The sequence below is a fragment of the Rhinoraja longicauda genome, chromosome 5, assembly GCF_053455715.1.
Source record: "Rhinoraja longicauda isolate Sanriku21f chromosome 5, sRhiLon1.1, whole genome shotgun sequence".
Lineage (NCBI taxonomy): Eukaryota > Metazoa > Chordata > Chondrichthyes > Rajiformes > Arhynchobatidae > Rhinoraja > Rhinoraja longicauda.
Genome location: NC_135957.1, coordinates 15,262,406 through 15,288,510, shown reverse-complemented (window position 1 = coordinate 15,288,510; position 26,105 = coordinate 15,262,406). Strand labels below are relative to the sequence as shown.

At 48.6% G+C, this 26,105-nt stretch overlaps 1 protein-coding gene across 2 annotated transcripts in view; it reads left to right on the top strand.

Annotated features, from left to right (window-relative positions):
• Nucleotides 1–16,669: 16,669 nt before the first annotated feature.
• The window catches only part of srfb (serum response factor b), a 41,466-nt gene continuing 32,030 nt past the window's right edge, over nt 16,670–26,105 (top strand). The window contains exon 1 of one of the 2 annotated variants that reach the window (XM_078398945.1): nt 16,670–17,293. In XM_078398945.1, the coding sequence (XP_078255071.1) occupies nt 16,787–17,293 (507 nt within the window). In that variant the 5' untranslated portion in view covers nt 16,670–16,786. The remainder of the gene's footprint in view (nt 17,294–26,105) is intronic. The other variant, XM_078398944.1, reaches the window with a different exon arrangement.

Below are 26,105 nucleotides of genomic sequence, written 5' to 3'. Positions count from 1 at the left end.
CAGAGACTAAATTTTTGTCGACACTAATAGTAACTTATTAACTTTATTTATATGCTGTAACTGTAATTCTTTTTGTGTCACGGTGGCATAGCGGTAGAGCTGCTGCCTTACATCACCAGAGGCACGGGCTCGTTCCAATCTACAAGTGCTTGTCTGTACGGAGTTTGTACGTTCTCCCCGTGACCTGTGTGGGTTTTCTCCAAGATCTTCAGTTTCGTCCTATACTCCAAAGACGTACAGACATGGTATAAATGTAAATTGTCCCTTGTATGTGTAGGATAGTCTTGGTGTGCAGGGATCGTTGGTTGGTGCGGACTTGGTGGGCTGAAGGGCCTGTTTCCACGCTGTTTCTCTAAGCTAAACTAAACAACATGCCGTGCAATACCAAAATCATTAAAAAAATTAAAATATAGTACATCCTTGGCCCCCCCCCCCTATTCTGCTATTTTCATTCTCAAACTTGGATTTGTTAAACACTATTTGCTCTTGTTGAAACCATGCAAACTGCCTCCTCAGGTTTTCTAAATGGTTTGCCACATTGTTAATGATGGATTCCAGCATTTGTAGCTTCTAATCTGCTGAGATAGTTCCAGAATCTCAGGCATTTAGGACAATTGTCATTAATGCATCCACAATCTCTGCAGCCACCTCTTCCAGAAGATCCAAGGGATTCATACGTTTGCTAAACGCCTACTCCTACATTATCAATTTTTGGTTCATCTGTTGTTGTTTCCTAAAACTCTCCCAGTCCTTAAATCTGCTATTCTGGCCAATAGTTTAAACCTATTTAGTCTCATAGCAGTTATCTGTGGATGGATTGCATTCTTCCCAAAGCTTTTGTTTCAAAGAAAGATACATTGAGAATTGAACCATTGGTTTAACTATTGTCATTACCTACTTTCCCAATCTATCTTGAGTAATCAAACTTGAGACATTGGCTTTATGTGTCCATCTTGCAGACATAGTTGTACAGCAAGGAAATGGGTCCATCGGCCCAATTTGTCCGTGCCAACCATGTTGTATCACCAGGCTCATTCCATTTGCCTGCGAATGGCCTGTATTCCGAGAAAGCTTTCCTCTCCGTGTACCTGTCTAAATATCTTTTAAACTCCATCATTATGCCCACCGCTAAAGCCTCCTCTGCCTGCTCATTTGACGTATGTACCGCCTTCTGTGTGAGGAAATTGATCCTCTGAAATCTTTTTCCTCTCATTTTAAACCAATGCCCTCCTGAACTGCTCTACCCTGGGATGAAGAATGTGATAATTTACCCTATCTGGGCTTCTCATGATTTTGTATCCCTCTTAGGGCACCCTTTACTTTAGTGTTTTTACTTTAGAGATACAATGCGGAAACAGGCCCTTCAGCCCACCGAGTCCGTGCCGACCTGTGATCATCCCGTACACTAGCACTATCCTACGCACACTAGGGACAATTTACAATTTTTTACCAAAACCATTTAACCTACGTCTTTGGAGTGTGAGAAGAAACCGAAGCACCCGGAGACAACCCACACGGTCACAGGGAGAAAGAACAAACTCCATACAGACAGAACCCTTAGTCAGGTTTGAATCCGGGTCACTGGCCCTGAGGCAGCAACTCTACTGCAGCCCCACTGTGAGCACTCTTGTGCTCCAGGGACCATATATCTTCCTATTCAGCATCTTCTTATAACTCAAACTTTCCGGTCCTGGTAAAAATCTGGAACTTTTTTTGCACCTTTTCCATCTTAATGGCATCTTTTCAGAGCCAGGTAAACATAACTGTACAGATAACTCCAAAATCTTGTACAGCTGTAGCATGACGACCCCAATTCCTGTACGCAATGCAACAAAGTTCTGGAGAACTCGTCAGATTAGGCAACATCTGTGGAGGGAATGGACGGACGATGTTTCAGGTGGAGGCTCCATCAACAACGGCAGGGGAATGTCCTAGAGTGGAAAGCTTCATATTGGGAGCAACTGCGGTGGAGACAATGAAATTGATAGTGTCCTTGCAAGAGGCAGGGTAAAGTTTGGATTCCTCAACAGTTTCTTCTGTACCCTGCAGTTCTACTCTCACTTCCACTCCCCCCCGACCCACAAACGGAACAAGGATAGAGTTCCCCTGGTCCTTTCCATTCACCCCAACCAGCCTCCACATCAATAGTCCTCAAATTAAGGACAGAAATAATCAGGAAACTAAGAGCAGTGATAAGAACCCATGGACCTTCCCAATGACAACCACGTTCAAAGCTGCCAATTGGCTGTGCAAATAGAAAAGATTCAAACGGAGTCCTCCTCGGGTTACGAACATCCGACTTATGGACAGCCCGTTCACTTGAATGCATGTTGAAGAAACCACGGGGTGGATTTGCTGGCTGCTACAGGACTGCAGACAGCTTCTGCCAGGTTGGGAACACGGCAGTTCCATGCGCCTTCTCTCCCACCGCACCCTCCCCGCACTTGCCTCCTCTCACCATACTCGTTCCCCATGTCCATCCCTTCTCTTCGCACCCTCTCCCCACCACCAAACCATCTCCTCACTCCCTCTCCCCGTCCCTGCTCCATTCCCCCACCCTCTCCCCGCTCCCACGCCCACTCCTCTTCGTACCCACTCTCCCCATGTATGTTCGTTCCATCCACTCTCTGATTATTCCCAATTGATAAACAGTTGGTGTTGTGAACGGTTCTCAGGAGCAGGCCCCTGTCATGACCCATGGACTGTCTGCACAGTGCTGATGCTTCCATTTGGTACTAGAGCTGGTCTCGCCTAGAGGTGTTTGTGGAGGATCTGTTTTTGTGTGGACAGTGTACGTCCAATGTTGTCTCCACATCAACTTGCATTCTTCAGCTTGATTTAGGTAATGAACCTGGCTTCACAACCACACGCGTGGCTCTAACAGTGGAGACACGTATTTCACACCAACCTAGGGTGGCGCAGCAGGTAGAGCTGCTGCAGGACAGTACCAGAGACCTGGATTCAATCCTGGCCTCTGGTGCTGTCAGTTTGGAGTTTGCACGTTCTCTCTGTGGGTTTCCTCCGGATGTTCCAATTTCCCCCCACATCCCAAAGAGCGCAGGTTTGCAGATTAATGGCCTCTATAAATTGCCTCTAGTGTATAGGGTGTGGATGAAAGAGTGGGATAATATAGAACTAATGTGAACGGGTGATCCACGGACTTAGTGGGCTGAAGAATCTGTTTCCACGCTCTATCTCTAAACTCTAAACCACTGCTTTGAAAACTCAAAACTCATTTCAACATGTTTTTATCTCTCTCTTGCAAGATGACCCAACTAACCGTGATCCTTTCTGGATTTCTGTTTCCCAAGATAATTCTAGTACTTCAATCTTTTTCTCTTGTGTTGCTCATCTGGAAAAGAACAAAAAACTTTGGGGTGCAATTTAGTTCCCAAATTGTGACTGTTTGCTTCACAGCTCCCTAACTAGTGGAATTTTTCTGCAATTCTGTTTCTGGAGACACATGCATTGGTAGTTGTTTTGATCCATTGTGAGAGTTTCTGAATATTGCCAATTTGGTCCAAACACTGTAGCATGATGGTAAATCCAATTTATTCAGCTGATTGATTCAAATTCCCAGCTACCAAGCACAAACAGGCCGGCTGTCATCTGGCAAATGTGATGCATTTTCTTGAAGAATAGGGTTTAAGTTCACCAGGACTGCCCACACCTGCGAGCACAGTGAAGCAAGCTGGTTCTGAAAAAAACGAAAGCTTCACATGTGGGTAGGACATTTTTCTTGTACTCTACCGGGCTCCCTGAAGTCAATAACTAGCTCCTTCATCTTGCTGACACTGAGTGAGAGGTTTTTGCCCTGAGACCATGTCACTAATTTCTCTATCTCCTTCCTGTACCCCATCTAATCATTGTTCATGACCTGGCCCACCACCATGATGTTATCTGCAAACATATATAATGAATGAATGAATGAATAAGTTTATTGGCCAAGTATGTGCATATACACCATGCCTTGGTGCTCCGCTCACAAATGACAACACAAACATACAGTTAATAATTAAGAATAAAGCATAAACACATAAAAACAATAAGGATACAACATTACGGTCTAAACATGTGGGTGAAAATAAACCAGCAAAAAAGAGACTACAGACTTTGGTTATTGAGTAGAACTACTACTCGTGGAAAAAAAAGCTGTTTTTATGTCTGGCTGTGGCTGCTTTGACAGTCTGGAGTCGCCTTCCAGAGGGAATTGCTTTAACGATTTTGTGGCCAGGGTGAGAGGGGTCAGTGATGATCTTGCCCGCTCACTTCCTTCGCTCGCAGTGTACAGTTCGTCAATGGGGGGAAGGTTGCAGCCAACAACCTTCTCAGCTGATCAAACGATCTGTTGCAGCCTCTGGAAGTCATGCTTGATGGCTGAGCCAAACCAGACCATGATGGAGAAGGTGAGGACGGACTCAATGATAGCAGTATAGATCATCATTGCCTGTGGCAGATTGTGTTTCCTCAGTTGCCGCAGGAAGTACATCCTCTGTTGGGCCTTTTTGACTGGAGTCGATGGTGGCCCCCCATTTAAGGTCCCTGGAAATGATGGTTCCAAGGAACTTAGATGACTCCACAGATGTGACTGTGGTGTTGTTGATGGTGAGTGGGGGGGAGGGGAAGGGGAGCTCTTCAAAAGTCTACAATTAGTTCCACTGTCTTAAGAGCATTGAGCTCCAGGTTGTTGCGATGGCACCAGGACGCCAGCTGTGTCACTTCCCGTTTGTAGGCAGATTCCTCCCCACCCTGGATCAGTCCAATCAGGGTTGTGTCATCCGCAAACTTGAGGAGCTTGACAGAGGAGTCTGTGGAGGTGCAGTCGTTGGTGTAGAGAGAGCAAAAGGGAGAGGAGAGTACGCAGCCTTGCGGGTGCTCCTATGCTGAGGGTCTGCGGGTCCGAGATGTGCTTTCTCAGCCTCACATGCTGCTTCCTGCCTGTCAGGAAGTTGATGATCCACTGACAGAGGGGTTCAGGCACAGTCAGCTAGGAGAGTTTGGAGTGTAGTAGCTCTGGCACAATGATGTTGAATGCAGAGCTAAAGTCCACAAACAGAATCCTGGCATTCTTGCGGTCTAGGTGCTGGAAGATGAAGTGCAGGCCTAGGTTGACTGCGTCATCCACCGATCTATTGGCCCGGTATGCAAACTGCAGTGGGTCCAGCAGGGGGTTTGTGATGTTTTTCAGCTGGGCCAGCACAAGTCTTTCAAAGGCCTTCATGACTACAGAGGTCAGTGCGACAGGCCTGTAGTCATTAAGACCAGTGATCCTTATCTTTTTGGGTACAGGGAAAATAGTGGAGACCTTGAAGCAGGCAGGAACAGTCCAGGTTTGCAGGGAGTGGTTGAAAATGTCTGTGTAGATCGGTGCCAGTTGTTCGGCACAGAGCTTGAGGGTAGAGGGGGAAACATTGTCCGGTCCTGGAGATTTCCGGCTTTTCTGTTTCCTGAATAGCCTCTCCACCTCCGCAATTTCTATTGTTGGAGATGGAGAAGTGGCCAGACTGATGTTGGGCAGTGGACCAGTCTGGAGTCAGGCTGTGAGTATGTGCAAATTGATGATTGCAGAGGGGTGGGGGAGGGGGGAAGGGGCCAGTTTTTGCAAACTGGAGTCAGTCTGTGAGTAGGTGTAAATTGCTGCTTGTGGAGGAGTGGGTGGGAAAGTCAAGTCAAATCAAGTCTACTTTATTTGTCACATACACATACAAGATGTACAGTGAAATGAAAGTGGCTAAAACTACAAAACAGAATAGATTTTTTTTTAACACAAAAAAATTAATTAATACAGTAAATTAGTCCCTGGTGATATAAGAGTTAACAGTCCTGATGGCCTGTGGGAAGAAACTCCGTCTCATCCTCTCTGTTTTCACAGCGTGACAGCGGAGGCGTTTGCCTGACCGTAGCAGCTGGAACAGTCCGTTGCTGGGGTGGTAGGGGTCCCCCATAATATTGCTGGCTCTGGATCTGCACCTCCTGATGTATAGGTCCTGCAGGGAGGCGAGTGTAGTTCCCATAGTGCGTTCAGCCGAACGCACTACTCTCCGCAGAGCCTTCCTGGCCTGGGCAGAGCTGTTCCCAAACCAGATTGAGATGTTCCAGACAAGATGCTTTCTACAGCCCCAGAGCAGAAGCACTGAAGGATCCTCAGAGAGACTCTGAATTTCCTCAGCTGTCTGAGGTGGTAAAGGCGCTGCCTTGCCTTACTCATAAGTGTGGCAAGTGTAAGAAAATAACTCTAGATGCTGGTACAAATCGAAGGTATTTATTCACAAAATGGTGGATTAACTCAGCAGGTCAGGCAGCATCTCAGGAGAGAAGGAATGGGTTACGTTTCGGGTCGAGACCCTTCAGTCTGAAGAAGGGTCTCGACCCGAAACGTAACCCATTCCTTCTCACCAGTACGGCAATGTGTGTTGTCCATGTCAGATCCTCTGTGATGTGGACTCCCAGGTATTTAAAGCTGCTCACCCTATCCACAGTAATCCCATTTATCTCCAGTGGCGTGTACATCCTTGGATGTTGAGCCCTTCTAAAGTCCACAATCAGCTCCTTAGTTTTTGTGACATTCAAGAGGAGGCTGTTGTCCTGACACCAGAGTGCCAGATCAGCCACCTCCTCCCGGTAGGCCTTCTCATCGTTATCGGAGATCAGGCCCACCACCACAGTGTCATCAGCAAACTTGATGATGGAGTTGGAGCTAAACCTGGCCACACAGTCATGCGTGTATAGGGAGTAGTAGGGGGCTAAGGACGCAACCCTGGGGGGATCCTGTGTTCAGGGTGAGGGGGTTAGATGTATGTCTCCCCATCTTGACCACTTGGGGCCTGGCGGTGAGAAAGTCCAGGACCCAGGCACACAGGGGAGTGTTAAGCCCCAGTTTCAGCAGCTTCTCAGCAAGTCTGGTGGGGACTATTTTATTGAAAGCTGAACTAAAATCAATGAACAGCATCCCCACATAGCCCCCCTTCTGGCTGTCAAGATGAGAGAGAGCGGTGTGCAGAACCTGGGAGACCGCATCATCCGTGGATCTATTCGGACGGTATGCGAACTGCAGCGGGTCCATATTGCGAGGGAGGAAGGCACAGATGTGGTTCTTGATCAGCCTCTCGAAGCATTTCATGATCACCGAGGTGAGGGCCACCGGTCGGTAGTCATTCAAACAAGCTGGAGAGGCATTCTTTGGCACTGGTACGATGATGAATCTTTTAAAGCATGCAGGGACCACGGACTTGGCCAAGGAGAGGTTGAATATTGTGGTGAGCACTGAGCAAGCTGAGTAGCACAAGACTTTAGTACTCGCCCAGATATACCGCCTGGGCCTCCAGCTTTCCTCGTGTTCACACGCGTCAGAGCCCTCCTCACGTCGTGCTCGGACACCGAGAATGTGTGCACATCCCCAGCGGTGGATCCCCCTCCAGCCTCGCTAGCCAGCGCGCTAATGGTGTTGTTTTTAGACGGCGAGCTAGGGGTAATGTTGCCCATCTCGAATCGTGGTTAGAAGTTCAAGTCATCAGCTAGGGAGGTGCCGGCACTTTCCGGTTGAGGGGGGCTTCACCAGTAGTTATAGTCCGTAGCCCCTGCCAAAGGCGCCTGGTGTCCTGCTGCTCCATCTGCGACTCCATCCTGTCCCTGTACCTCCTTTTTGTGTCCTTCATCACCCTTTGCAGTCGGTAGGACTCTACCTTGTAGTTGTCTATATTGCCGGATGCCAGGCCGGAGTTGTAAGCAGCGGTGCGAGCATTCAAGGCAACGCGAATAGACCTGTCCACCCAGGGTTTTTGATTAGGAAAGATACTAACCCTTACCGTGGGGACGATGTTATCGGCTATTATTGCAAAGAAGTCCGCAATGAAGGGTCCAGTCTTTTCAGAACGGAGTCAGGCTGTGAGTACATGTGAATTGCTGCTTGGGGAGGAGTGGGTGGGGAAGGGTCCAGCCTTTGCAAACTGGAGTCAGTCTGTGAGTATGTGTGACATGATGATGGGAGGGAGGGGATCCCAGGATTATGTTTCTGTTTCTCGAACCTGCAGTAAAACTCGTTCAGATCGTTGGTCAGCTGACGATTGTCCAAGGATCGGGGGGTTTTCCTCTTGTAGCTGGTGATTTCTTGCAAGCCCTTCCCAACTGAAGAAGAGTCATTAGCTGAGTACTTGCTCCTCAGCTTCTCAGAGTACCTTTCCTTGGCAGCTCTGATTCCTCGTCTCAGCTTGTACTTGGCCTGCCTGTAGAGGTCTGTATCCCCGCTCCTGTAGGCCTCATATTTTGACTGGCGGAGCTGTCTGAGTTCTGCTGTGAACCAGGGCTTGTTGATGTTGAACCAGATCTGGGTCTTTGTGGGAATGCAACTGTCCTCGCAAAAGCTTACATAGGATGTCACAGTGTCTGTGTACTCATCGAGGCTTGTGATTGCTTCCCAGAACACATTCCAATCAGTGCAGTCAAAGCAGGACTGTAGTTTTTCAATGCCCTCACTTGTCCTCCTTTTCGTTGATCTGACCACAGGTTTAGCAGCTTTTAGTTTGTGCCTGTAGGTCGGAATAAGGTGAACTAAACAATGATCGAAGAGACCCAGAGCCGCCCGAGGAACAGAACGATATGCATTCTTGACTGAAGTGTAGCAATGATCAAGTGTCCTCTCCCCTCTGGTGGGCCAGGTAACATGAAGTCTGTACTTTGGGAGCTCACAACTGTGGTTGGCCTTGTTAAAGTCCCCCAAAACAATGACCATGGAAGTCCCTCTCTACCATCAATACCTGGTCAGCGAGTTGCGTTTGTGCCTCACGTATGCAGGCTTGGGGGGGGGGATGGGTTAAGAGCTGAATGTTTAGGGAATATAGTAGGGGGCTGATAAAACACCCCAGAGAAGGGTCTTAATATGTTTGAATAAGGTGACCCTTCAAGGAACACAGATCCAAACCGCTCAGCATCTCTTGATATATTTCCGATTTGTACACATCAAAAATGTTGATCTCATTTCAGCTGCACGTTTCTACCCTAACACGTTGCTATCTGATTCCAGTTTGGAGCATTCATAGAGAATTCCAGTTCAGAGACAGGGTCAAGGCCTTCCCATAGGCAGAAGGAATATTACACTGATTTACTTTGTTTAAAAGGCGCCTCTCAATTTCCATCTGTGCCACGATAGCATGCCTGTGTGAGGGAGGGGTGTGTGGAATAGAAAGCCCTGCTGCTCTGTGAAAGGAGTGTGAGGATGTTTCCCCACCTGCCGCAACCTGGTGACTCACTGCATGTGGGGCCATTTGTTGCTCCACATCTCCAAAACTCTCAGACAGCTGCAGAAGCAAGATCAGCTTCACATCTCTGCTACCACCTGTCCTTTCTCCCCTGCTCCATCTCTTTTCATCTCCTTTTTATGTGCAGTCGCATGCCTGTATTCTGACTTAATAACCTTCACATTCAACCGGCACAGGTTGTTACTGTCACTCCGGAGAGGCAAGGCAACTCTCCCACAGAGGGAGGGCCCGAGTGCAGAAGGGGAGGAAGAGGTCACATAGAGTCAGAGTCTCTATGGAATGTGCATAGTAACCCGTCCATGCAACTAAGATGGCTTCCAGAGCTAGTCCCATGTATTTGCATGTTGCACAAAACCCTCTAAATCTTTCCAGTCAATGAACCTGCCCAAATGTCTTTTGAACATTGTAATTGTACCCACTTCTAAAGATAAGACAGGTGGATTCCTAGTATGGATAGTTTGTCATGCGTGGACAGATTAAACATATTAGGTCATTCTGGAGTTGAGAAGAATGAGAGGTAATATTATTGGAACGTACAAAATTCTACTTGGGCTTGGTAGGGTACATGCTGAGCTAACATTCCCTTGGTAAGCTGCCATAAGAAGCAGTTGAGGCAGGTACAATAACAACACAGGAAGCACTCCCTGTGGGGGGTGAGGGTGTTTCAGTTTTCTTCCTTGGGCTCGAGTGCATCTCAGGGTGAGACCAATGCAGCCCTGGCCTGGGTGACATTCACATTTCTCACAATCTCTGCCGATGATGTCACTGAACACATTTGCTGAGGTATTGGCTGCTGTACACGGTGGCTGCTGAGACCAGCAACAACTTTTAAAAATCTTTCACTGAAGGGTTATGACAAGAATTAAAAAGGGAGCAGACAGATGAACAAAGGGAGGAATGCAAGGCAGGCAGGGGACAGGGAGAAGCTGGTAACGGTCTCTCAGTGAACGGCCAGATGGGTAGAGAGATATGTGGGGAGAAGGGGAGAGAGTATTCCTACGTAGCAGGAGCTAAAGTGAGACAGATAAAGATACACAGGGAGGGAGAAAGGGAAGAGAAGATGGGCAGGAAGGCAGCATCGGATTACAGAGGGCAAGACAGGGAGGCAGGCAAAATGAGCAAAGACAAGGAGAGGAGAAAAGATGAGGAGAGGAAGCGAGAGTGGAATTCAAGAGACCAGCTGAACAGGGAAAGGAAGAGAGAGGAAGGAAAAATGGAGAGAAGTAAGGAGAGAGAGCGAAGGTCAACATGGGCACAATCCTATAAAGATATAGAGGAAGGATGGCGAGATTACCAGAAGGAGAGGAAGACGGGGAAAAGACATACAGAGAGAGAAGAAAGGAAGATGACACGAGAGATGGAAAGACAGACCAGAAATGGAGAGACAAATAAGAAGGAAGAGAAAATGGCAAAAGAAAGAGAGTGGAAGTCACGGTGGCGATGGGAAGGCAGAAAGCAAGGGAAAATAGCCAAAGATGCAGAGCGGAATACAAAATGGACAGAAAGAAAACGAGGAGATGGAGAACAGAGAGAGAGAAGGAAAGAAGAAACTGGCAGAGGTAGAGTAAAGGAAGATGGGAGAAGACATAGAGGAAGAGGGGACAGACAAGGAGAAGAGAAGATTGACAGAGATAGAGAAAGGGGATTTGAAGCTGATTGGAAGAGAGGATGGGAAAAGACAGAGAGAGGATGGGAAAACACAGAGAGCGGATGGGGAGATGGACAGAGATTGAGGCGGGAAAATGGGAGGGGCCGGGATAAGCGAAGTAAGAGTAGGGCCAAACAAGTAGCGGCAGAATGGAATGAAGATCATGTGAGCAGAGAAAGGGGAAGAGGAATGCGGCAACATCGTAAAGGAAGGGGAGATGAAACGATCATTTACAGCAGAGGAAAGAGTCCGGCAAAGCAGAGAGAGAAAGGCAGAGAGAGACATTGGCAATCAAGGATGAGTGGGGAGTGGAGACCGACCGAGAGAATCTATATCCTGGTCAGCTGAGGACAGGTCGTGGAGGTGAGCTCCAGTAGTCACTGTGTCCATGGTTACAGCCTCTTCACTCATTCACTCAGCCGTCCTTGTCTTCTTGCTCATTACAGGCAGTGATAGCGGCCTCCACCTGCTTCCACATGATGCCAACAATCACTTAAAGGAAGAGCCCAAACTCTTGTGGAAAGACTAATTCCGATCGGTCCCCCGAGATGACCTGTGACACTCCCAACTTCCAGACTTGTGCCTTCTGCAGATTTCTCCTAATCTTTTATGGTGTTAGTAAATTGTTTTACAATAAATCAACAAAGCCATGTTGCTGAAGTATAATGTGTTGTTGCTATAGATCATGGACGTAGACACGCAAAAATCAGAAGCCGCTCGCACTCCCACGCAGTTCTTCGCATCACGACATAATTGTACACAATCATCCAAATTCAGGCCCCATTTTCTTCCATTATCTCCTTGTATCTTTAGTCATTAGAAGCAATTCCTTGAAGATATTCAGTGATTTGGCATCTGTGGAGAACTCCAAGTTACTACAATTGCAGTAAGGCACCCTGCTCAAATTCTCTTACAGTGAAGGCCAACGTACCACTGGTTTTCTTCATCAGCGGCTTGCACACTCACTGGGCGCAGGGACACCCAGGTCTTAGTGGCAGAGAGTTTATCCCCCTCACGCCCTCCCCAAATCCTAATCTCTCTCTGTTGAGATAATAATCTGCCTTGATATTTTCACCACCAGGGTGGATAATGTTCCCTTTCTCCACATCATACAGCAGCCATCATGCATTTTCCCACTCACCCAATCTGTCCAGGTCACTGCAGCTTCTCTGCATTCCTCTCCCACCCCTCACTTTAGCAGTGCTTTGTCTGGGGGGGGGGGGGTAATATCCTCCTCCATTCCACTAATCATGGTCCATGATTTGCCACACATCCGGGCTCAACATTCAGTGAAGGGCCCGTTTACTCCCACACTTGGTTTTGTCTACCAACCATTTTTCCCTCTGACAATACTTTGGTATTGATTTATTATTGTCAGGTGTACTGAGATGCAGTGAAAAGCTTTGTTTGTGTGCTATTCAGTCAAATCTTACAATGCATGAATAAATCAAGCCATAACACAAGTACAGCAGGAAATGCGGAGAAAAATACCAGAGTGCAGAATATAGTCCTACAACATTTTAACATTCAGCTATATAGTAGGTGCAGATTTAAACAAATGCAAGGTCTGCAGTGAAGTAGGTTGGAAGACTACAACAACGCCCTTAGTTTATGAGAAGACTATTTAGTAATCTGAAAACAGCAGGGAAGAAATTGGTCCTGAATTTGGTGATGTGTTTTCAAACATTTGTATTTTTTGCTCAACAGGAGAGGAGAGAAAAGGGAATGACTGTGGTAAAAATGGTCCTTGATTATGTTGGCTGCTTTCTAGAGGTAGCGTGAAGCATAAATGGGGAAGGGGGGATTGGCTGTTTTGTGAGAGCAAGGTAGAGCTGTTGTCAATCTAAGATGTGATGCATCCCAACACGATGCTTTCTATGGTGGATCTGTTGAAGTTGGTAAGTCGACAGAAAAATGCTGAATGTCCTTCGTTTTTGAGGAAGTTGAGGCAGGACCAATTATTAATTATATTTACACCTAAGAACTTGAAGCACTCGACCATCTCCACTTCAGCACCATTGATGCCGACAGGGGCATGTGCACCACCTCACTTCTTTAAATCAATAACTGGCTCCTTCTTTCTTGCTGACATTGAAGGAGATGTTATTGTTTTGACATCATGTTGCTAAGCTTTCTATCTCAGTCCCATTAATTTCTGCTGTGGGACCTTGTGGAAAGCCTTCTGAAAGTCCAAAGGCACCGGCAGATACTGGTTGTTGCCTATCCACTACACCACCTAGTCTCCCTGTCCATGGACAATAAGGGACTGCGGCCACATACAGAGGGAAAGATTGAGCCGCCGAGATAAACCTGAGATCGCCATCGCCTCCTCTCCAGGCAAAGGTGAACTACAGAGACAAGCCTAAGATCGCCACACCTCCTCCTTCTAGAAGCCAAGACTGAGCTGCCGGGACAAGCCGTAGATCGTTGATGCCACCACACGTGCCCAAATTACCATCTACCCCCTATCTCCTTCACCCTCTACCCCCTATCTGCTCCCCCTATTGCCTCCCCCTCTAACTCCCCCATCTCCTACACCCTCTCCTCCCCCTCTATCCCCCCCATATCTCCTCCCCCTCTATCTCTATACCCCCTCTATCTAGCCCTTTCTCCTCCCCATCTTCCCCCTCTATCTCCCCCTATCTCCTCTCCCTCTATCTCCCTCCCCTCTATCTCTATTTCCCTGTATCTCCCTCCCCTCTATCTCCCCCAATCGCCTCCCTCTCTATCTCCCTCCCCTCCCCTCTATCTCTATTTCCCTATATCTCCCCCTATCTTAGGCCATAAGATAGGCCATTAAGTTAATGGCCATAAGATAGGCCATTAAGTTAGGCCATACTCTCGACCTAGTGTTATCGTCCGGATTCCCAATCAACAACATTGAAACTACTGAAGCCTGTCTATCGGACCACAGCACTATCATTTTTGACGCATCTCTGCCTTTATCTCCCGCAAAATCTCATCTCCCTGTTCGCTACTCCCGCGACATAAATTCATTGACTGCCAGTAAATTCTCCGAGGCTCTCACAGCTGCCCCCAACATCTGCACTATTGAGGCCTCTCCCCCCCATCTCAGCACTGAGGATCTCGCCTCTTTATTTAATATCACTTGCTCTTCCATCCTGGATTCTATCGCTCCCCTTAAAATGAAAAAGCCTAAGCCCAAAGGTCGGCCGTGGCTCAATGACACCACCAAAGCCCTAAGAAGGGAGTGCAGAAAATCAGAAAGGAGATGGAAATGTGACAAGCTTCAAATTTCCTTCGAAATTCTGAGAAACAATCTTCTCAAATACCAGGAAGCAGTAAAGTCTGCTAGAGCACAATACTTCTCCGACCTTATTTCGAAAAACTCTCATAACTCCAAGGTCCTATTTAGAACAATTACCTCTGTCATATGTCCCGCCCCCAGTACCAGCTTAGTTGGGTCCCCTGCTAAGTGCGAAGAATTCGCTAAATTTTTCACCAACAAAGTTGAGAATATTAGAATGAACATTTCCCCTCCCACCCGTGACCTAGCTGTCTCACTAGTCTGTTCATCTAAATTGGACTGCTTCCAACCCGTCACTCTATCCTCCCTTGCAAAGCTTGTCTCCACTATGAAACCTGCAACCTGCCCCCTTGATCCTGCCCCCACTGCCCTTCTGAAGGATGTCATTGCAATAGCTGGTCCCAGCATCCTCTCTATTATCAACAGTTCTCTGGCCACTGGCACTGTTCCAACCAGTTTCAAGCACGCGGTGGTCCAGCCCCTACTGAAAAAACCTAACCTAGACCCCACCTTGCCTAGCAACTACAGACCCATTTCCAAACTGCCATTCCTGTCAAAAGTCCTTGAAAAGGCAATCCTTAACCAATTAGTGCCCTACCTGCACCAAAACACCATCCTGGAAAGTTTCCAGTCAGGTTTCAGAGCCCACCACAGCACAGAGTCTGCCTTGTTGAAGGTACACAACGACCTGCTTCTCGCCATCGACACCGGCGACTGTGCAATCCTGCTCCTTCTCGACCTCAGCGCAGCATTCGATACAGTGGACCACACCATCCTTATTGACCGTCTCCGGTACGCGGTTGGCATTGATGGCACTGCCCTGAGCTGGTTCGCTTCGTACCTCAAAGATAGGAGTTTCGCCATCAACATAGGCAGTTATTCCTCTGCTCCAGCTAGCCTCTCCTGCGGAGTTCCACAAGGCTCCATCCTAGGCCCCATTCTCTTCTCTCTATACATGCTCCCCCTTGGCCAAATCATTCAAAGGCACGGCATTTCTTTCCACTGCTATGCCGATGACACTCAGCTTTACCTCCCCCTGAAACCCAACAACCAGTCAAATTTAAACAGCCTCTCACACTGCCTTGAGGACATAAAATGTTGGATGGCACAGAACTTCCTCCAATTAAATGAGAGCAAGTCTGAGGTCATCCTATTCGCCCCCCCCCCCGACTCCATCAAATTGATAACAGGCAGTCTTGGAAGCCTATCCTGCCTAGTCAAACCGCATGTCAAAAACCTCGGCATGATATTTGACTCTGCATTAAAATTTGATAAGCAAGTCAACGCTGTGGTAAAAGCCAGCTTCTTCCAACTTCGAACCATAGCTAAAATCAAACCTTTCCTCAAATTCGACGACACAGAAAAAATCATTCACGCTTTCATTTCCTCCCGCCTAGACTACTGCAACTCCGTATACACTGGGATCAGCCAATCTTCCCTGTCCCGCCTGCAACTGGTCCAAAACGCCGCAGCGAGACTCCTGACGGGTACCCGTAAAAGGGACCACATCACCCCGATTCTGGCCTCTCTCCATTGGCTCCCTGTACGGTACAGAATCAACTTCAAGCTCCTCCTATTCACGTATAAAGCCCTAAATGGACACTCCCCCCCCTACATCAAAAATCTTCTAACCCCCCTCTCTAACTCCAGGTCCCTCAGATCGGCCGACTTGGGGCTATTCACTATCCCGCGGTCTAGGCTTAAACTCAGGGGTGACCGCGCTTTTGCGGTTGCAGCTCCTAGACTGTGGAACAGCATCCCTCTCCCGATCAGAACTGCCCCCTCCATCGACTCCTTTAAGTCCAGGCTCAAAACATATTTCTACTCCCTAGCGTTTGAGGCTCATTGAGGAGGCGCTGTGAACTGTTTGCGTGCTACTGTATGTTTTCATTTTTTTTTTCTATTGGAACCTAATCAAATGTACAGCACTTTGGTCAACATGGGTTGTTTTTAAATGTGCTATACAAATAAAATTGACTTGACTATCTCCTCTCCCTCTATCTCCCTCCCCCCCCCCTCCTCTTGTGATGTAATTGGAAGCCGGGGCCGGTATGTAAATTACCCGGGGGGGGGGGGGGGGGGGGGGGGAGGCGGCGGCCAATCAGCGCTGGGAACGGCGCCTTGCCATATAAGGGCATGCGGCGCCATAAAAGGCGACGTCGAGTCTTTATATGGGGCTGCAAGTAGTGCCGGGCGCGCCGCCTCCGCCATTCAGGGAACCGTGTGCGCCGGCCCTTCCCAGCGCCGCAGCTCCGCCCCTCCCCTCCAGCAGCTGCTGCCGCTGCCGCGGGGCAGCGCCGCCACCCTCTGCCGGAGCGGCGGCCGCAGCGGCTCAGCTCGACTCGGCTCAGCCCCCGACGCGGCGCGGAGCGGAGCGGGCCATGCTGGAGAGCGGCTGAGCACCGGATTACTTGCTGGGCGGGGCGCGGCGCGGCGCGGCGGCTGCCGGTGCAGCGAGTTTGTGGAGGGAGGGGAGGGAGGGGAGAGCACTGAGTGAAGGGAGTAAAGGGCAGCGAGAGAGAGAGAGAGAGGGAGAGTGAGGGAGTGAGGGAGGGAGGAGCGGCGGCGGCGGCGGGCCCCGCACCCAACCCCCCCCAGCCCCCCCAGCCCCCCACCATGCTGCAGAGCCAGGCCGGAGCCAGCGACAGCGCCTCGACCGCGGGCATCCTGCAGCCCCCCCCGCCCGCAGCGCCGCCGCCGCCGCTGGCCGGCAACATGCGGGAGCCCCCTCTCTCCGTCGCCGCCGCCTCCTACAGCGGCTCGGAGCCCAGCAGCGACGACGAGGACGAGCTGGTGGCGCCCCCGGCCCCGGTGGACAGACGCGGGCTGAAGCGCAGGGTGTCGGACATGGAGGCGGCCGCCGGCTTGGCCAGGGTGAGCGGCCACGACCCCAGCCTGGACTGTGGCGGCCCCGGGCTGACGGCGGGCGGAGGCGGAGGCGGCGGCGGCGGCGTCTACGGGGTAGCGGCCGTGGCCGGAGGAGCGGTGGTGGCGGCGGCGGCGGCCGGGCTGAAGCCGGGCAAGAAAACGCGAGGGAGGGTGAAGATCAAGATGGAATTCATCGACAACAAGTTGAGGAGGTACACGACTTTCAGCAAGAGGAAGACGGGCATCATGAAGAAGGTGAGCGCCCCGGGCCGACTTCTGACAGCTCCCTGGGCCGGGCCAAGCGGGCGGAGGAGTGGCTTGACTTGGGCTGCCGGCCGTCCGCTTAACCCCGAGTTTATGCGGATGTGCGATGGCTCCGGCAACTTGCTGTGTGGGTGTGGGTGGGGGGTGTGTGTCTGTGTGTGGGTTGCGTGTGTGTGTGTGTGGGGGGTGTGTGTCTGTGTGTGTGGGGGTATGTGTCTGTGTGGGTGTGTGTGTGTCTGTCGGGAGCATCGTAGTTGCAACATATTCCAGTTGGGATAAAGCAACAGGTCGCTGGAAACCCGGCGCGCTGCGAGGGACAGCTGTGTCCGGCTGCTGGGTGACACTAGCACTCTGTGTAGTTGTCTCTTTACCCCGTGTGGTGTGAAACAGCAGATACACAGTGACCTTTCTGGAGGGTAACCGCTGACAACCCGCTGGTGATTGCACCTCGAGCTGATAAGTTTACTGATGCTTGCCTTCTGGATCGATGGCGTCTCCTTTCTTCGTCCCCGCCTCTTCCTTGTAACCTTTTGCGATGCATGTTCCTTGATGGTCCAGCGCCCAGAGTAGTCGTGAAAAACAATGGTATTCCGGTACACATCTTGACCTGCGTCAAAGTGGCAGGATAGATGTTGCAGAGCTGGCCCCGGCATTCTTGAGTTATGTAGGAAGAATAGTTACTCGAGATTACTTTCCAACCAACCCCAATGTCAGAACCCTGGCCTGTCAGGCTGGTCATGGAGCTGTTCAGCATGGAAACAGGCTCTTCGGCCCACCTTATCCATGCTGACCAAGTTGGGATACTTGGCTAGTCCCATTTGTCAGCATTTGACCTAGAGTACTCAACCCTTCCTGTCCATATATCTGACCAAGTGCATTGTAAGTCATATTGGTATTTGCTTCTGTTGTTTCCTCTGGCAACTCATAGAAACATGGAAAATAGGTGCAGGAGTTGGCCATTCGGCCCTTTGAGCCAGCACTGCCATTCAATATGATCACGGCTAATCATCCAAAATCAGTACCCCGTTCTTACTTATTCCCCACATCCCTTGATTCCATTAGCCCTAAGAGCTAAATGAACTCATTCTAGATACAGGCTACATCCTAAGTGAAGTTGCTCCTGAAACCTCTCGCCTTTAGAATTCAGTGCCCTGGGTAGAGACAATGTGTTCACTTTCTCCATGCCCTTGTGATGCTGCACACCTCAATAAGGTCACCTCTCAGCCTCACGACCGCAAGTCAAGGTAACATTCTGGTGAATCTCTTCTGTGATTTCACCCTAATTGAGAAGTGGTTGGCTGAATAATCCTCAATGTCAGCAATGTGTACTTGGGGTCAGAGCCAGTGAGCTGCAGCTTCAACTACAAATAAGAGGGGGTGCTGTTCCTATGTGCACTTGGAGTGCTGTAGACTTGGAACCTTTTGATGCTATCCCATGTTATTGGGACTCTGAGGTTTTTCCTCACATTGTAGTTGTGTCTTGTGTTCTTTATTGTCTACTGCCGGACCCTGCCGTGAGAGGATGCTGGCGCTATTTGTTCGCCGCTTCTCCGTCAGGATAGTTTGTTTGTTTTTATGTCTTGACTGTTTTTGTAAAGCGTCTTTGAGCATTTGGAAAAGCGCTATAAAAAATAAATGTTTATTATTATTATTATATTATAACAGAGAAACACGCCCATCGATACACCTCGTTTGTAACTGTGACCCTTATCTGTTGTCACTCTGACCCTCTTGTAGACCCTGCCATTCCCGTAATCTTGTCCTTGCAATTGCCGGTGTCAAAGTTCCAGGACTTGTGGCTGGCCACTGCCCTTGACTTTCATCCAGAAACTGCTGCCCCTTCAGCCACTGCTGCTCTTCACCCCTGACCCCCTCATACCTGTTGCCTCCCTTCACCCCAGACCCTCTCCTACACTTACTGCCTCCGTTCACCCCTGACCCCCCCCGCACAGCCACTGCCTTCCTTGATCCCCCTTGTACACTCACTGCTGCCTCTGCTCACTCATGACCGTTTGACACCCGCATGCCCTTGACTTTCATCCAGAAACTGCTGCCCCCTCAGCCACTGCTGCTCTTCATCCCTGACCCCTTCACACTGCTGCCCTTCAGCCCTAACGCTCTCATACACTCACAGCTGCCTCCCAACAACCCTGACCCCCTCAAACACTGCTGCCCTTCACCCCTGGCCCCTTCATATTCTACACCCTCCATTGAAACTGTAGCCACCTGTTCAATGCTCTCTCCTGTAACTCTGGTTTCTGTCTAGTGTTGAGTTTCTAGTTAAGGTCTGTGTGCGTTCTCGGTTCCATCATTATCCCAATCGCTCCAGATTCTGCCGGATGAACTCAGTGGTATGACCAGCATCTATAGAGGGAAATGGACAGCTAAAAAAATGGCAATCTCTTGCACAGTAAACTTTGCTACCTTGAGGTTACTACTGGGAAAATCGTAATAGAAATATGAGGAACTAGTGGCGGCTTTGATTAGTCACTTTACTTTAGTTTAGAGATACAGTGCGGAAACAGGTCCTTCGAGTCCGTGCCAACCAGCGATCCCTGTACACTAACTATACACATGAGGGACAATTTCCAGTTTTTACCGAAGCCAAATTAACCTACAAACCCACGCGTCTTTGGAGTGTGGGAGGAAACCGGAGCACCCAGGGAAAACCCACGTGATTACCGCAGAACATACAAACTCCGTGCAGACAAGGCAGTAAGGCAGCAACTCTACCGCTGCGCCATCATGCTGCCCCACGGTAGTATTGAATCATTGTAGATTATCAGAGCGTAAAAAGGAGGGGTGGAGACTTCCAATGACTTTCACTGGAGGAAGAAAAACCCCATTAAATTTGGCAAATTAATGGGCTGACGGCTTACTCCCATGAAAGAAAGGGTGGTAGAGATGTTTGATGCATTGGACTTGTGAAAATCTCTTGCAGAGGTTCTAGAAGTTAGGAAGACCTCAAGTTAAGTGCCACTATTTAGGAAAGGAGTGAATTGGGAAGCAGGGACCATCATCCAGTTGGCACAACATCTGTCACTTGGAAAATCCTGGAAACTATTATTAGGTTAATGATAGGACATTTACGAAGCCAGTAGACAAGGCAGTTGAGCAGAAACAATGTGGTTTTGTGAAGGGGGAAAGGTGTTTGATTAATTTCTTGTTGTTTGAGGATGTAACAAGTAGGAGGAATAATGGGGAGCCAGTAGATGTGTGTGTTTGGGTTGATGGGAGGCATTTGATCGTATACTGGAACTTTAGCTAACAGAATGACAGATCATAACTCTGGAGTGAATATAGCATGATACAGGACTGGATAAAACAAAACCGAGTTAGAATAAATGCATCGTTTTCAGGCTGGCAGGCAGTAATTATCGAGGGTCTGGACCTGCCCAATTTACAGTATATTAATGACATGGGTGATGAAACAGAGTGGTCTGCAGTCAAAGTTGAGGACTATTCTCAAGCTATGACGGGAAGTTGTGAACAGGGCGTGGAACAGAAGTTGAGTAATTGGGTAAACTTTGGCAGATTGGGTATAATGAGGAAGATGATATTATGCACTTTGGTGGGAAGGATGGAAGAGCAGTATCTTAAATGCTGCGGTACAGATGGTTCTGGGTGTCCTTGTACATGAAACACGAAGTTGGCGTGCAGGACAGGAAGTAACTAGTAAGGCCAGTGGAAGGTTCAGTCTAATGTCAGGGGCACATGTGCTGTGAAATGTCTAGTTCACAGTAATGACGAGTGCAAAATAGCAGAATGTGCAAGACTGAAGTGCAATCTGAAGTAGAGCAAAAATACTAAAGTACAGTAACAGAGTGGGGCAGTTAAGAATAGGCGTGCATGGCAGATCCTCCAGGGAGGATGGTGTGAAGGAGATGATTAGTTTAACAGTGGGGAAGAAGCTGCTCTGGGCTTTCAAGCTCCTGTATCTTCTCCCAGAAAGAAGGTAAGAGAGGAAGGAAAATTGACCAGGGGGGCAGGCATCCTTGACAATACTTCCAGCCAACCAGGTTGGCCTTTATTGCGACGTAGAGAAGTAGGGAGGTTTTGATGCAGCTTAATAGGCCATTGGTGAGGCTTTACCTGGAACACTACAGCTTTGGTCATTATATTTAAAGAGCAATATACATGGATTGGGGGCAGTTCAGAGATGATTTGCTGACTCCCAGAGCAGTGCATGTCAGATAAGCAGAGATAATTCAGTTGGCCCCCCCAAGCATCTTCCACCCTTCAGCCATCCCACTGGTGCCGTCCCACCAGTGCCTGGCCCCAAACTTATTTTTGTACCTTGTACTCTTTGCAATGAAAGCTAACTTTCCATTAGTCTTGATTACGTGATATATCAGCATACTAACTGGTGCATTTACCAGGTTCCCAGATCATCTTGAGCTGCAACGTTTTGTAGCCTTGCTCCATTTGAATCATTTTCATTCCTGTAGAATAGTTGGGTTTAGTTTAGAGATACAAACACAGTGCGGAAACAGGCCCTTTGGCCCACCGAGTCCGCGACGACCAGCGATCCCTGCACATTAGCACTACCTACCCTACATGCACTAGGGACAATTTTTACATTTACCAAACCAATTTACCTACATACGTCCTTGGAGCATGGGAGGAAACTGAAGATCTCGGAGAAACCCCACACAGAACACGGGGAGAACGCACAAACTCCGTATAGACAGCACCCGTAGTCAGGATTGAACCCAGGTCTAGGGCGCTGTAAGGCAGCAACTCTACTGCTGTGCCATAGTGCCGCCCTCTACACTCTTAATCGGTGTACACTCTAATTAGGGCTGCAAAATCAGGGTTGTTGTGCGGGATTACCAGGGTTGCTGGGAGGATATTCTCCCTGGTGGGAATTCCCCTGGATCTAGGGGGATACTGTTTCAGAATAAAGATTTAAGACACGTGAGGACTCTGAAACTTGAGCCTTTATGGCGACAGGGTGCCTCAGTCATTGAATGTATTCTCGGCTGGCAAAGATGTTGGGTCTTTCGGGCATAGGGGGACTGATGGGGAAAGTGAGCAGAGGTCCAGATGTGAGCATCCATGAGGACACTGGAGATAAGCAGGCAGCATCTACGGCAGGAGAAGGTGAAGTTTCTGGGCAGTGATCTTATTGACTGAACAGCTGGCGTGAGTAGACAACTCTTTGTTCCTCAGTCTTGAGTAGCAAGAGTGAAAACACTTCAGTAGTGTAGTGGTGAGAACCTACTTCAGGGTAGGTGGCCACAGTGCGACACCACATGGATAAATACGGAGGGCTGGGAGGGGGGACACAAGGAAGAGGAACTGGTTCTGTGGCTTTTAGCTGGGTCAGTACCACAAAGACTCATCTGTCCTGTGCGCATCCAGGTGATCTTCATGAAGACATGGAGTTGTATGTCACAGAAATGGACCTTTCATCCCTACTTGTCTGTGCTGACCAAGTTGAGGCAAGACTTTAACTGTCATATGTACCGGCATCAGCACAATGAAATTCTCCCTTGCTGCAGCTTTGTGGGCCCATTAATACAATAACACACAAATGTACAATAATTAATAATACAATAAATTAATAATCAGTAATACTAAGTAACATGACCACAATAGTACATAACCAAAGTCGGTAGTGCAACCAAAATAGTCCATAGTGGATCATCATCGTTGCTGAGGTAGGGTTATGGTTAGTGTTGTGCAGTGTTCAAGAGCCCAATGATTGCTGGGAAGCAGTCGCTGTATTCAGACTCTAGCTTCCTGATGGTAGTAGTGGGATAAGAGTGATGCCAGGGTGTTGAGGGTTTTTGATATTAGGTTTGGGGAATGAGCCCCTTTGCTTGGACCAACATAGTCTTGTCCACAGTTCCGGACTGTTCTCTGCTCGTTCTCCACACTCTGACCTACAAACTTCTATGTCTATGGAATGTGGGGGGGAAACCCACTCTGACTGCCGTTCTGATCCTTTCCTCCTCGAGTAACTTGCCAACTCCAGGGCAAATCATTCCTGATACTGCTCTGATTGGGGTTCTGAGGATGCCAAACCTGCTCAGCGTAGCGTGGATTGTCCAATCTGTCAACTTATCTTCATCTTTTGTTCACCTGAGAAATGACAGCAACCATAAGGAATTTCGATAATTACAGACAAAATTGACTGAACGTCTATGAAAATGGGGCCTGTTTGTAACCCGGGGATGGCTTGCAGTGGTGTCAATGTTTTACAACAGTGTCCCTGCTCCAATATAGATTGGCTCCCAGTCCTAGTGTGTGGTGACTGTGCAATGCTACATAGGCCAGCGGCCCAGTGAACATTCACATGACTGAGGGTGCATAATATACCACATGCAATGAGCGTTATTGCAGATATCATGGTGACTTCATGTAGATAAAGGGAGCAGAAGATGGACAAGCATTCTGGACCCTGGCCAGACACCAGTTGATGGTCTGGGCTCAGACCGCAGTCTCAGCTTGCACTCTCTCCCTCCACCCGGATCACAATCAGATGAGTAAATGCAGAGGTGTATTATTGAAGTGTAAACTGCCACTCAAAAGAATTGGGCAGAGTCCAAATAAATTAAAGGGCATTAATTTTTGATAAACTATTGCGTTGTAACCAGCTGAGTGTGAGGGAACCCAGTGGGCGTGGTGATTTGGACTGAGAAAGCCTGCAAGGATCTTTAGCTCAATACCAAACATGCTAATTTTGTGTCATGTTCTTGTGCAGATTCATTGAATAGTCACTTTGGGTGGCAGGCTGTTACCTGTGGATTCTGTGGGGCTCCCACCTGTGTGATTTGACCAAAGTGGTCAGGAGTAATGTAACAGAGTCTGCTGCTGATGCAACTCAGTCGTGTGGGCAGAGGGGAGTTGGGGGAATACGAAGGGGCTGGCTGGATGGTCAAGAATTTGGCGGATGGAATAGAATGTGGGGAAAAACAAGGTTATGCACGTTGGTGAGAAAATATAGAAAACCTGAGTCTTTTTAATTGTAAGGAATTGAAAAGTGTGGATGTTTAGAGGGATTTTGTAAAGCTAATGGATTAGGAAGGCAAATTGTGCTGGCCAATATTGCAAGGAGGATGAGTTACAAGGGTGGGGGTGCGGGTTGCCTTGCACGGTGCTGTGGTAAGACAATATTGGAAAAGTGTGGTCTGGTGTCACTGAAGAAAGATGTGATAAAGAGAGTGAATGAAGGTCGGTTCAGAGATGGGTTTGAGGAATGACAAACCAGACTGGAGCCAATGCTCAAGTTATGGAATGTTGGATGATCTCATGGAAATATGTGAAATACTCTACTTACCCTGTGAAATGGCCTGTGCTGTTTGTGATTTCCCAGGCTGGGGTTTATGCAGTCAGAGGTTTGTCATGTGGGAACAATGGGGGGGGGGGGGAGGGGCGATTTCTGCACTTGGAGTTGTGCATCTTTGGAATTCTTTACCAAAGAGGGCTGAGGGGTGACACGATTAGATATTAAGATGTTAAAGGGAATTGAGGGATGTGGAGCAAAGAAAACTGGGTCAAGCAGCATCTGTGGAGGGAAATGTGGCATAGGAGTTGTGTGTCTTGGATCTTATCCAAGTTACAAAACGGGTGTTGGTGATTTTGATGACCATTAAGCTGGATAACCCCCCAGGGCCTGACCAAGTACATCCTCGGGCCTTATGGGAAGCAAGGGAGGCAACCTCAGAGGCCCTTGCTGAGGCATTTGCGTCATCCTTGGCCACAGGTGAAATTACAGAAGACTGGAGGGTGGATAATGTACTGTTATTTAAGGGCTGCAAGGACAAGCCAGGGAACCACAGGCCAGTGATCCTGGTACCAGTGGTAGGTATCAGTGTGGCTTTGTGCGTAGAGAAATGTCTCAACGGTGCTTTTTAAGAGGTCACCAAAAGGATTGGTAAGGGCAAAGCAGTGGGCTTATATAGAGCTTAGCAAGGCCGTTGACTAGGTCCTTCATGGTAGGCTAGTCTGGAAGGTCAGATTGTATGAAATCAAAGGTGAACTAGCCAATTTGATTCAAAATTGGCGAGGAGGAAGGTGTCCAAAGATAATTGTGGAAAAACAAGGAACTGGTGTAGAAAGAGCAGAGTGCTGGAGTAATTCAGCAGGATAAGTAGCATCTCTGGAGAACTCGGATAGGTGATGTTTCAGGTCGGGACCCTTCATAGTTGTTTTACTGATTAGAGGTCTGACCAGTGCAGTGCTGCAGGTGTTGGTGCTGGGTCCCCTGCAGTTTGTGATGTACATTAACGATTTGGATGACATGGAGCTAACATTTTTGGTAAATTTGTAGATGGCACCAAAATTGGTGGTAGGGTAAAGAATTATGAAGTTTATCAAAGTTTACAAGATCTAGATCAGTTGGGAGGGTGGGAAAAGAAATAGTAAATTAAATTTGACTCTGACAAGTGTGAGGTGTTGCATTTTGGTGTGTCAAACTCTCACAATAAATGACACTGCAGAGTGTTGCACAACTGGGAGCACAGGCCCATGGTTCACTGGGCACAAAGGTGGAAGGAGGGAGAGAAAAGGATGCACATCTGGGTGGGGCACAAGGAAAAGAAGGGGGAGTGGGTTTCTTACCTAAAACTGTTCATGTGGTTGGGTTGTAGGCTACCCAAGCAGAATACAAGGTGCTCTACCTCCAGTTGGCATGTGGTCTCACTCTGGTAACGGACGAGGCTCAGGACAGAAAGATAAGTGTGGGAAGAGGAGTTAAAATGGTTAGCGACCGGGAGATCCAGTGGGCCTTAGCGGATCCAAGTGTAAGCGTTCAGCAAAATGGTTGCCCAATCTACGCTTGAACTCGCCGAAGTAA